The sequence below is a fragment of the Amblyraja radiata genome, chromosome 10, assembly GCF_010909765.2.
Source record: "Amblyraja radiata isolate CabotCenter1 chromosome 10, sAmbRad1.1.pri, whole genome shotgun sequence".
In the NCBI taxonomy this organism is placed as follows: domain Eukaryota; kingdom Metazoa; phylum Chordata; class Chondrichthyes; order Rajiformes; family Rajidae; genus Amblyraja; species Amblyraja radiata.
Genome location: NC_045965.1, coordinates 2,365,550 through 2,378,998, shown reverse-complemented (window position 1 = coordinate 2,378,998; position 13,449 = coordinate 2,365,550). Strand labels below are relative to the sequence as shown.

At 45.4% G+C, this 13,449-nt stretch overlaps 1 protein-coding gene across 2 annotated transcripts in view; it reads right to left on the bottom strand.

The window, feature by feature from the left end:
- LOC116977450 (adhesion G-protein coupled receptor D2-like) overlaps positions 1–9,815 on the bottom strand; it is a 316,744-nt gene extending 306,929 nt beyond the window's left edge. For both annotated transcript variants that reach the window (XM_033027889.1, XM_033027890.1), the window contains exons 1-4: positions 9,401–9,815; positions 8,421–8,462; positions 8,293–8,326; positions 7,969–8,202 (exon numbers count right to left, since the gene is read on the bottom strand). In XM_033027889.1, coding sequence (XP_032883780.1) covers positions 7,969–8,202; positions 8,293–8,326; positions 8,421–8,462; positions 9,401–9,490 — 400 coding nt within the window. In that variant the 5' untranslated portion in view covers positions 9,491–9,815. The remainder of the gene's footprint in view (positions 1–7,968; positions 8,203–8,292; positions 8,327–8,420; positions 8,463–9,400) is intronic.
- Between the last annotated feature and the right edge of the window lie 3,634 nt (positions 9,816–13,449).

Below are 13,449 nucleotides of genomic sequence, written 5' to 3'. Positions count from 1 at the left end.
TGGGTGTTGTTGGCTGCAGGGACTACTGGTCTCCAGAGGGCTAGTATGGACATTGTGGGCCAAATGGATTCTTGGGGTGGCAGCTCAGTCCCTCAAGCCTGATGTGCTGGCAGCTCACTCACGGCTGGTGGGCTGGCAGTTCTCACAGCTATTCCTTCAAATTCCTTCAAGCAGAGTGCAAGGCCACCAAATTCAAATCCATTTTCCTACCATTTCAAGCAGGGTGCAAGGCCACCAAATTCAAGTGCAGTTTCTTACCTCTTCGAGCAGGGTGCAAGGCCACAAAATTCAAGTGCAGTTTCATACCACTTCAAGCAGGGTGCAAGGCCAACAAATTCAGGTTCAGTTTCCTACCACTTCAAGCAGGGTGCAAGGCCACCAAATTCAAGTAGTTTCATACCATTCAAGGACGGTGCAAGGCCACCAAATTCAAGTAGTTTCATACCATTCAAGGAGGGTGCAAGGCCACCAAATTCAAATGCAGTTTCATACCATTTCATGCAGGGTGCAACAACATCACATTCAAGTGCAGTTTCATACCATTTCATGCAGGGTGCAAGGCTACCATATTCAAATGCAGTTTCATACCATTTCAAACAAGGTGAAACCACCATAAAACCACCATAAAACCCCACAAAACACCACACACAGTTCGGTAGACATTCAGTGTGTTCAGTTGATTCACAGCTCAGACAGAGTTGTGACCTCTCCCTCCCCCATCATACAGAGACTGAGCCACACCCACACTTCCGGGTTTTATAATCCCTCCCCCTTTCACTGGCATTTTTAAAACACTAACAACCATTAGCAGTGCATTTTTACTTCATTAGCAGTGCATTTTTACTTCATTAGCAGTGCATTTTTACTTCATTAGCAGTGCATTTTTACTTCAACCCAAACAACCATTAGCAGTGCATTTTTACTTCAATAGCAGTGCATTTTTACATCAATAGCAGTGCATTTTTACATAGACATAGAAACATAGAAAATAGGTGCAGGAGTAGGCCATTATGCCCTTCGACCCTGCACCTCCATTCAACATGATCATGGCTGATCATACAACTCCGTATCCTTTACCTGCCTTTTCTCCATACCTCCTGATCCCTTTAGCCACAAGGGCCACATCTAACTCCCTCTTAAATATAGCCAATGAACTGGCCTCAACTACCTCCTGTGCCAGAGAATTACAGAGATTCACCACTCTCTGTGTGAAAAATGTTTTCCTCATCTCGGTCCTAAAAGATTTCCCCCTTATCCTTAAACTGTGACCCCTTGTTCTGGACTTCCCCAACATCGGGAACAATCTTCCTGCATCTAGCCTGTCCAACCCCTTAAGAATTTTGTAAGTTTCTATAAGATCCCTCCTCAATCTTCTAAATTCTAGCAAGTACAAGCCGAGTCTATCCAGTCTTTCTTCATCTGAAAGTCCTGGCATCCCAGGAATCAGTCTGGTGAACCTTCTCTGTACTCCCTCTAAGGCAAGAATGTCTTTCCTCAGATTAGGAGACCAAAACTGTACGCAATACTCCAGGTGTGGTCTCACCAAGACCCTGTACAACTGCAGTAGAACCTCCCTGCTCCTATACTCAAATCGTTTTGCTATGAATGCTAACATACCATTCGCTTTCTTCACTGCCTGCTGCACCTGCATGCTTACTTTTAATGACTGGTGTACCATGACACCCAGGTCTCGTTGCATCTCCCCTTTTCCTAATCGGCCACCATTCAGATAATAGTCTACTTTCCTGTTTTTGCCACCAAAGTAGATAACCTCACATTTATCCACATTATACTGCATCTGCCATGCATTTGCCCACTCACCCAGCCTATCCAAGTCACCTTGCAGCCTCCTAGCATCTTCCTCACAGCTAGCACTGCCCCCCAGCTTCGTGTCATCTGCAAACTTGGAGATGCTTCATTCAATTCCCTCGTCCAAATCATTAATATATATCGTAAATAGCTGGGGTCTCAGCACTGAGCCTTGCGGTACCCCACTAGTCACTGCCTGCCATTGTGAAAAGGACCCGTTTACTCCTACTCTTTGCTTCCTGTCTGCCAGCCAGTTCTCTATCCACATCAATACTGAACCCCCAATACCGTGTGCTTTAAGTTTGTATACTAATCTCTTATGTGGGACGTTGTCGAAAGCCTTCTGAAAGTCCAGATATAACACATCCACTGGTTCTCCCTTATCCACTCTACTACTTACATCCTCGAAAAATTCTATAAGATACGTCAGACATGAATTACCTTTCATAAATCCATGCTGACTTTGTCCAATGATTTCACCACTTTCCAAATGTGCTGCTATCCCATCTTTGATAACAGATTCTAGCAGTTATTTACTTCATTAGCAGTGCATTTTTACTTCATTAGCAGTGCATTTTTACACCATTAGAAGTGCATTTTTACTTCAACCCAAACAGCCATTAGCAGTGCATTTTTACTTCATTAGCAGTGCATTTTTACTTCATTAGCAGTGCATATTTACTTCATTAGCAGTGCATATTTACTTCATTAGCAGTGCATTTTTACTTCAACCCAAACAACCATTAGCAGTGCATTTTTACACCATTAGCAGTGCATTTTTACTTCAACCCAAACAACCATTAGCAGTGCATTTTTACACCATTAGCAGTGCATTTTTACTTCAACCCAAACAACCATTAGCAGTGCATTTTACTTCATTAGCAGTGCATTTTTACTTCATTAGCAGTGCATTTTTACTTCAACCCAAACAACCATTAGCAGTGCATTTTTACTTCATTAGCAGTGCATTTTTACTTCATTAGCAGTGCATTTTTACTTCATTAGCAGTGCATTTTTACTTCATTAGCAGTGCATTTTTACTTCATTAGCAGTGCATTTTTACTTCATTAGCAGTGCAATTTTACACCATTAGCAGTGCATTTTTACACCATTAGCAGTGCATTTTTACTTCATTAGCAGTGCATTTTTACTTCATTAGCAGTGCATTTTTACTTCATTAGCAGTGCATTTTTACTTCAATAGCAGTGCATTTTTACTTCAATAGCAGTGCATTTTTACTTCATTAGCAGTGCATTTTTACTTCATTAGCAGTGCATTTTTACTTCATTAGCAGTGTATTTTTACACCATTAGCAGTGCATTTTACACCATTAGCAGTGCATTTTTTCTTCAACCCAAACAACCATTAGCAGCGCATTTTTACTTCATTAGCAGTGCATTTTTACTTCATTAGCAGTGCATTTTTACTTCATTAACAGTGCATTTAACTTCATTAGCAGTGCATTTTTACTTCATTAGCAGTGCATATTTACTTCATTAGCAGTGCATATTTACTTCATTAGCAGTGCATTTTTACTTCAACCCAAACAACCATTAGCAGTGCATTTTTACTTCAAACCAGCCATATTTTCATTTTCAAACCACATTAAGGGCACTCACAGTTGAGTAGACATGTGTTCAGTGTTATTCAGAACTCAGAGAGACGTGACCCTCTTGGTTCCTCCACCTTGCAGAGACTGAGTGAGGCACACCACTTCTGGGTTTTATAGTCCCTCTCTCCTCCCACCAGCAGGGGCAGCAGAGAGAATGGCAATTTTTAAAAAAACATTAATATCTCTCTGATTTTTCATCGATGGGAAAATTCCTCCGATCCCGGAAGGAGGAGGGGGGCTTTGAGCGAGGTGGCCAAAAATGACGGCCATAGGTGGCGGCATTTTCTTGGAAATCACGCCACAGCGAGCCAAAAGCGGTCAAGATCAGACTTTTAGTAATATAGATAAAGTTAGTAAAAGTTTTAACTGTCATAATTTTAACCTAGATTATGAAGTGCTGGCTGTGTCCCTGTTACAATACTCTGATAGCATATTATTCAACTTTTAAAATCCCCCAAAACAGTTGCTTTGTTGAAGTATCTTTAAGGTTTGTGGGCAATAGGTGCAGGAGTAGGCCATTCGGCCCTTCAATAAAAAATATGACATTTTTACATTTGTTTAGGAAGGAACTGCAGATGCTGATTTAAACTGAAGATAGGCACAAAAAGCTGGAATAATTCAGCGGGACAGGCTCTCCATCTCTGGAAAGAAGGAATGGGTGACGTTTCAGGTCGAGACGTCTGAAGAAGGGTCTAGACCCGAAGCGTCACCCATTCCATCTCTCCAGAGATGCTGCCTGCCTCGCTGAGTTACTCCAGCTTTTTGTGTCTATTTTACATTTTTACATTTTACTTGAATGACAAGTTGGAGGATGTTCCAAATCAGCTTATTTCGATCAGAATTGTAAATTAATTCAGCAAAGTCTTCTTCCTGCAAATGCCAACAAAATAGGAAGCTGCTTTCAGCCCTCTCCTGATACCCACCACAGACAGCCATTTGAAGACATACTTTGATACTAAGCCAGCATGATTCGCTTTCTGATTTTCCCTTCATTCCAATAAAAAGTAGGTTGCCTCTGCTCCAGGCAGTCATGTAACATACAAAGCCCAGTCATCCACTGGAATGGAAATCCACATTCCACAGTTCAGTGGAACAAAGAAGTGGAGCTCCATGGCACCAAACCACTCAAAAGGTGGCTTTTTATTTATGGTTTATGTCAAAAAGATCACCAGAGCACCAGAATACAAATATCTTGGTGAATGGGGGTGGGGGAGTTGGAAGTGAAGAAGGGCATTCAACTCAGGTAGATCCACCAACCATAGCAACACATGATACTCCAGTAACTAAATACAACTGTCGCTTCTGCGACTTTATTTGGCCTCTCTGTCCTGCCCTAAAAGGCCTTTCCAATTTTTAGTCATTCTTTATCAATATCCAGTTATCAGGGATGAACTTGACGTTTGCTAGCTTTCACTATATAGACCTCACCCTGCAAGCAAGGCTGCGCTGAATGAAACTCAAAGTTCTATGCTGACACTAGAAAGCCCCAGGCTTACACGCTACCAATTTACCAGAAAAGTTCTGCATTCTACAAACTGCTGGAGGAACTCAACAGGTCAGGTCTGGTCAGCTGAGTTCCTCTCGCAGTTTCCAGCATCTGAACTCTCTCTTATCTCCACGTACAGCATTTGATATACTTTGTCATCACTGATCTTCAAGGCAGAGATAAATAGATTCTTGATTAGTATGGATGTCAGGGGTTATGGGGAGAAAGTATGAAATTGGGGTTGAGAGGGAAAGATAGATCAGCCATGATTGAATGGCAGATTAGTCTTGATGGGCCGAATGTCCTAATTCTGCTCCTATTACTTATGAATATCTCAAAATAACAAAATGGTGATTCTATTTCTCCTCCCAGATTTCTTTTATAGACAGCAGTGCTCCCAGCATTGGCTCAATAAAGTTGCAAAAATTAGTTCAAATATTAAGACGTATTAATAATATGAATATAATATTAATACATGACAAAAGCTGAGTGACCGCGTTGGGAGTCAACTTTTGTCAAAGCAACCATGTAGACATTTGAGTCACAAGAACCTGCAGATGCTGGAGTCTTGAGCACAACACAAGTGCTGGAGGAACTCAGTAAGTCAGCGGGCCATCAGTGGATGGAATGGAGAGACAACGTTTCGGATCGGGAACCTATACTTTTACGCAACCCTGAGCAAGTTAAAACATCCCAAAGTGTTTCAGTGGATAAATATCAGAGGGTTTTCTAGTGAGCTTTGATGGAAAAATGAAATGGAGAAGGTGAGGACAGTGAGCTTGCAGGGAGGGAATTTGAACTCAGGCCCAAAAAAGCTGAATCCAACTGAAGTAAGGATTTGTAGGATGGGACTGCAGATGATGAATAAAACCAAAGATAGACACAAAAAGGATGGGTGACATTACGGGTCAAGACCCTTCTTCAGACAGAGAGTCAGGGGAAAGGGAATGGAGAGATATAGATGGTGATGTGGAGAGATATAGAACAAATGAATGAAAGTTATGCAAAAGAGTAACGATGATAAAAGAAACAGGCCATTGTTAGCTGTGGGCTAGGTGAAAATGAGTTACAGACAATGAGACACGACAAGATGACTTTGAAGCTAGTATGACTTGGGTGGGGGAGGGATGGAGAGAGAGGGGATACAGTGGTTACTTGAAGTTAGAGAAATCATATTCATACTGTTGGGTTGTAAACTGCCCAAGCGAACTATGAGATGCTGTTCCTCCAATTTCCGTTGGGCCTCACTGACAATGGAGGAGGCCCAGGACAGAAAGGTCAGTGTGGACATGGGAAGGGGAATTCAATTGTTTGGCAACCGGGAGATCATGTAGGTCCAGGAGGACTGAGCTAAGGCGTTCAGCGAAGCAATCACCCAGTCTACGTTTGGTCTCGTCGATGTAAAAGAGTCCATAACAGATACAGTAGATGAGGTTGGAGGAGGTGCAAATGAACCTCTGCCTAACCTGAAAGGACTGTCGGAGTCCCTGGCCAGATTCGAGGGAGGAGGTATAGGGATTGAAAGATCAGCGACTTAAGTGGTTTACCAGCCACGATGGCACTCTGTCCTTGCGTAAAGTTGCCCACAGAGACCAGTATTCTTTGTGTTGTGGGCTTCCTTTACCCTGCGGGTAGATGCTATCAGGAATCCATTCAAGCTATCCTTGCATCCAACAACAGTGGCCTCAACAACTTGGGTGAGCAATTAATATACATTGAAGAGTCGTTTCAGGGACATTCATGGAAGAATAAACACCACATCAAGGTGGAACTGAAATATGTATTGTTGGGATCATAATTTACCTTAAAATCTTTATTTGGAAATATTTAACTGAGAAAATTACATTCCACCTACATAAAGCCAGGTATTTTGCTAAACAATAATTGCATGATGTCTCTGTTTTAAAAAATCATGTACTATGTATGATGCAACAAAGCATGACATTTTTGAATATATTTAATAGTCAAACTATTTTAGAACGAACTGAACCTCCATCAATTTACATTAGTCCCCCTTGAATTCTGATGAATTAATTGTAGGCTATGTTCAAAGCCTGAAGAAGGGTCTCGACCCGAAACGTCACCTATTCCTTCGCTCCATAGATGCTGCCTCATCTGCTGAGTTTCTCCAGCATTTTAGTTTACCATAGGCTATGAATGAGAGCTTGGTAGCAGCTTCAGCCTGTCGGCTTTATACCCGAAGTATGTAGGTATACTTCATGTACAGCTACATATATGTACACAATGTGAGGCCACATTTAGAGTATTGTGTTCAGTTCTGGGCACCATGTTATAGGAAAGATGTTGTCAAGCTGGAAAGGGTACAGAGAAGATTTACGAGCTATAGAGAGACTGGGACTCTATTCCTTGGAGCGCAGGAGGATGAGGGGTGATCTTATAGAAGTGTATAAAATTATGAGAGGAATAGATCGTGTAGATCACAGAGTTTCTTGCCCAGAGTGGGTGAATCGAGGACCAGAAGACATAGGTTAAAGGTGAAGGGGCAAAGATTTAATGGGAATCTGAGGGGTAACCTTTTCACACAAAATGGTGTATGGAACAAGCTGCCAGAGGAGGTAGACACAAAAAGCTGGAGTAACTCAGCCGGACAGGCCGCATCTCTGGGTGACGCTTGGGGTCGAGACCCTTCTTCAGTCTCGAACTGAAATGTCACCTATTCCTTCTCTCCAAAGATCACAATCACAATAATACTTTATTACCCAAGTGTGTTTTGCAACATACGAGGAATTTCATTTTCCAAGTCAGTCATACAAATAAAAAGCCTGTCCCACTGAGTTACTTCAGTTTTTTGTGTCTATCTTCGGTTTAAAGCAGCATCTGTAGTTTATCCTACCTGGGGAGGTACTTGAGGCAGGGTCTATCCCAACGTTTAAGAAACAGACAGGTGCATCTGCATGGATAGGTCAGGTTTGGAGGGATATGGGCTAGACGCGGGCAGGTGGGACTAGTGTAGGGACAGGTTGGCCGGTGTGGGCAGGTTGGGCTGAAGGGCCTGTTTCCACGCTGTATCACTCTAAGGTGTGGTCGTGAATCGTCTCACCGGGAGCCGCCGCCCGCACTCTGGCTCCGATCCACAGGGACTCGGTCACCCCGACCGACCGCAGGGCGCCGCTCAGTCTCAGGTTGTCGTCGGCAGTCGCGACGCTGGCCAAGAACCCGAACCTCTGCCGACAGAGTTTCTCGGCCGCTGCCCAGCGCAGCCGCTCCGGGCGGTACACACAGTAGTAGTGGCGGTGAAAGACACACGGCGTGTCCCCGGCCGCGACCCGCGACTCTGCGGAGGAAAACAAACACCTTCAATAGAGACTGTCCGGTCGAACAAAGCCCCTGTGTTCAAAGCCTGGTCACCGCGGGCTCCACTCACCTGCTGCCACCAGCGCCCCGGACACATACAGGAACTGCGGGCAAAGCAAAGACATGTCACCAGCAATTATAAACACAGCAAACCAAATTAGAACAATTATGATTTAGAAAATAAGTAGTCTCATTTACCAGAACGGCCGCACATGGAAAGTTCGCGCCCACGACCATCTCCTGTTTGGAAAAGGTTTTTTTTAAGACAAAAAAAAAAAGCGTTTCTATGAGATGAGCGGATTCTGGACAAAACGGAGCAAGAGTGGTGTTTAAATTGTGTAGGACAAAACTGGTTTACACCGAAGATAGATACAAAATGCTGGAGTAACTCAGTGGGACAGGCAGCGTCTCTGGAGAGAAGGAATGGGTGGCGTTTCGGGTCGGGATCCTTCTTCAGACGTGGTGTTTACATGACCGAGTGAGCGACCCTCACTATCGCTGGCGCACAGACGAGGGGAACAATGAACAAACAGGGTGTCTCACTCTGCTCACCACCCCTATCATCCCACTAACATCAGCTCCCCGCTTCTCAAGGTTCACACTATCTTCTGAAGGAGGGTCCCGATCCGAAGCATGTTCTCCAGAGATGCTGCCTGACCCGCCGAGTTACTCCAACACTCTGTGTCCTTTTGTGTATTAACCAGCACCTGCAGTTCTCAGTTTCTGCAATAACATTCGTTAGTTCAAAAATCAACCCAGAAGGTCACATTTCCCCATTAATCCGTTTAACTGCCGCATTAGAATGGCTTTAAAGCAAGCTAGTTCTCACCTAACAACGTTAACAATAGCCTGTTTCATTTATCATTGTTACTTTTATGCATATATTCCATTAGTTTGTTCTAAATCTCTCTATATCACCGTCTATATCTCTCGTTTCCCTTTCCCCTGACTCTCAGTCTTAAGAAGGGTCTCGACCCGAAATGTCACCTATTCCCATTTCTCCAGAGATGCTGCCTGACCCGCTGAATTACTCCAGCACTCTGTATCTATTTAAGGAATTTAAACCGCTGGCCAGGTCGCCTCTAGCCCTGGCCACCCACATTGCAATGGCAACTGTGTTTCGCCGCTTCCAAGTCGCGAAGTACACAAACAGTAAAACGCGCCGCCCCGTGTCCTACCGGTTTCTTGGGAGAAGGGTCGAGTTGTCGTCCAGGGACACGGGATACATCCCCTGTAGACTCAGGGCCGAGCCCACCGCCGCTCCCCATCGCCAGCGCCTACCTCCCTCCCACCCCGTCCACCTCCCGTTCGCTTTCGTCGGTTCAAATGTCCATCCTGCCAAACGTGCTTTTAATTTCGATACCCTGCTGTTGGGAGACAGCCCCGGGATGGTGCATCCTCGCACCCAGGAGAGTAGTCCGGCTCTGCCCCACACAACAGCGAATGCAGAGTGCGGCGAAACACTGCACCGCCAACTACAACCTATCACCGCTGCCCATGGTTTAGATACCGAGACAGTCGCAACGGGACTTCAACAAAGTTACGTTTATAGACACAAGTTGGAGGATGCTGTCAGCATCCAACTCGAAGGAATGCATCGGCTTAACGAGGTCGGTGTAGGAGCAGTGAGCGAGACTCCACAGATATGAATAACCCTTGCTTTCCCTCTCTCTCCTCTCTCTCCTCCCTCCCCACCCTTGTTCTCCGACTAGTTTCACTGTCCTCCTGATTAATTTTACTGTTTATATGCCTCCTTGCCATCCGCCCCTCAGCTAACAATGGACCATTCTACAATTCCTTATCATCGATTGCTAAGTTTGGAGGAACAGCACCTCGTATTTCACTTGGGCAGTTTACATCCCAGCAGTATGAACAGTGTAGATTAACCCTTATTAATCCATGCCATTAATAATCTCCACTACACATATGTGCATGCCACACTTTACATGGTATTACGGTACTACACGGCTTTACACTAGCAAGGTCAGTTCCTCTCTTTCTCACACAAGCCACGCCGAGCTGGATAAGAATGGCTGGAAGTTTAAATGTTCCTGTTTGATTATGGAATAAAAACTGATCTTTCACTGTGTGTGTTGTTGTGGATCAATCATAAACAAATAGTGACTTCACTAACTTCAAGTAAGCCTTGCTTTCCCTCTCTCGCCATCCCGCCCCCATCCTAGTTCTCTAGTTTCACTCGAGAAACTAGTTTCACTGTCCTCTTGATTAACGTTAAGGGCCTGTCCCACTTTCCCGAGTTACTCACGAACTCTCCCGAGTTTCCCCCTTGATTCGAACTGGGGAATGTCGGTAGCGAGCTCGTGGGAGTCCGTAGATGTTTCGTAGCGGCTCGTAATGCCAACCATAGGAACTCGGGGCATAAGTCGGGACGTGTTGTCAACATGTTGAAAAATGTCCACGAGTTTAAACAAAAATAGCCCCTAGTACCTACGAATGGCTATTACCGTAATTATCCTAGTTCGAATCAAGGGGAAAACTCGAGAGAGTTCGAAAGTTTGCATGGCTCCTTGCCGTCTTCACCTCAGCTAACAATGAACCATTCAACATTTCCTTGATCAACGTCTGCTTTGATATCTCGTTTTTACGCCTTACCCATCCCTATCTCTGTGTCTCAATCTCCCCTGATTCTCAGGCTAAAGAAGGGTCTCGACCTGAAACGTCACCCACTCCTTCTCTCCAGAGATGCTGCCCGTCCCGTTGAGTTACTCCAGCATTTTGCGTCTATCTTCGGTGTAAACCAGCATCAGCAGTTCCTTCCTACACACTCCACCCCTGGTCGGTCTGCGGAACGGAGCACTTTGTTGACAAGCCTGGCGTGGGTAACAGAAGCAGGTAGTCGGGCAAGCGAAACAGGGTCAAGGCTCCTATGTTACTTGTTCGTAAAAGCGATGCCGCGTTCGGGAAGCAATCGCTTTTAAGCTGGGAGGTAAAACGATATTTGGATGAAAAGAAGAGACTGTAAACTTTGAACTAAAATCGCGGTCAGAAGTTAACTGTCAATAAGGCGTGGGACGAGGCAAACGGGACAATGGGTCACGCAAAGAGACAAGAAACAGTCCCGACCCGAAACGTCGCCTGTCCATTCCCTCCACAGATGCCGCCTGACCCACTGAGTTACTCCAGCGGTAGACACAAAATGCTGGAGTAACTCAGCGGGACAGGCGGTATCGCTGGAGAGAAATAATGGGTGACGTTTCGGGTCGAGACCCTTCTTCAGATTGAGAGTCAGGGAAGAGGGAGACACAGAGATATGGATGGGTATGGCGTGAAAACGAGATCAAAAGGGACGGGGATCAAGAGAAAAAGTAGAATGTTAGCCAGGAGAAGGTGACAACGATGCATGCAGAGATAACATTAATTCCGGGGGACAGTCAGACTGGTCAGAGAACTATGAAGAGAGAGGGATGGAGAGAGGGTTGCTTGAAGTTAGAGAAGTCAATCTTCATATCCCTGGTACGTAACCTGCCCAGGTGAAATATTAGGTGCTGTTCCACCAATTTGCGAGCACGTTCGTTACTCGAGCTCGTTGTGCAAACCCACATCTGCAGCTCCTTATTTCTGCACAGAGAGGCTATTCCTCAAACGTAATCAGCTTCGTCGCAACAGAGAAGGAAGGAGAACACGGAAAGGTCAGATAAGACACGTTGAAGGATTAAATAACACGGGCACTTCTGGATTGACGGACCTGCTGAAGAAAGAGACCGTTCCCAGTGAAGCACTGGTGTTCCCTACACATCAGTAAATCACTGCTTCGCCCGAGTATATTGGGAGCGTGAAGGACGAGAACGATAGTTATTGCATCTCCTGCGTTTGTGTGGAGGAGCAGCTTGAAATGGGTGGGCGTTAGATCGGGGTTTCCCTGGGAAGATAAATCAAAGTTAACGTGTCAGTTCGATCTAATATCGAAGCGATCTCTCTTCCCACAGATGCTGCCTGACCAGATGAGTACATCCAGCATTTCCTGCTTTGTTTTATATTTTCAACAGGTATTTTTGATTGTCATGGAGGATACCTTCATTATGCTGATGAAAAATGGAGTCATCCCAGAGGCGATGGGGATGAGTGGGACTGATTCACTGCACGGAGCGGGACAACTGGGCATCATCTGGATGAAGGGAAGGGGCAAGAAGAGGAGGGACGGGGAGAGAGTGGCCTGGCCAGTAATCGCAAAGTGCGGCCTGAAGTCCTGGGAAAGAACATCGCCCACCCCGTGCGAACAGATGAGGCACAGGAAGAATGGAACAGGGTCCCACGGAGACACAGTAGAAGGATGGGGTGTAGCATCCTTCAGCTTTCACCAGACGTGTGTCAACAACATTCGCTGATTTCTCAAAAGTTACACACACGTCAAAGAAAGTAGTGCAAGATTCTAAAAATTGTCCAGGTCACAGCGAAAGCCACACGCAAACGATGGTCAACTATTTTTAAAAAGGGAGAGGTTGGATCCCCGTTGAACCGGAACAAAGAATTTATCCCACGTGTAGGAAGGCAGAACTACAAATCACAAGTTGCCGCAGCAACGGGTTTTATGCGGAGGACGCAAGTAGAATCAATGGGGAGGTTGTTCAAGCCGATTACGAGTTGGCCGAGGTAGAGGATGCCGCCGTGATTGTTCTCAACGTAGACACGTGGAATTGCAGATGTTGGTTTGCAAAAAAAAGACAAAATGCTGGAGTAACTCAGCGGGTCAGGCAGCATCTCTGGAGAACATGGATAGGTGACGTTTCACAGAGTGCTGGAGTAACTCAGCGGGTCAGGCAGCATCTCTGGAGAACATGGATAGATGATGTTTTGGGTCGGGACCCTTCTTCAGACCCAAATAAACTTCGCCTATCCATGTTCTCCACAGATGCTGCCTGACCCGCTGAGTTACTCCAGCACTCTGTGAACGTCACCTATCCATGTTCTCCAGAGATGCTGCCTGACCCGCAGTTACTCCAGCACTCTGTGAAACGTCACCTATCCATGTTCTCCACAGATGCTGCCTGAACCGCTGAGTTACTTCAGCACTCTGTGAAACGCCACCTATCCATGTTCTCCACAGATGCTGCCTGAACCGCTGAGTTACTTCAGCACTCTGTGAAACGCCACCTATCCATGTTCTCCAGAGATGCTGCCTGACCCGCAGTTACTCCAGCACTCTGTGAAACGCCACCTATCCATGTTCTCCAGAGATGCTGCCTGACCCGCAGTTACTCCAGCACTC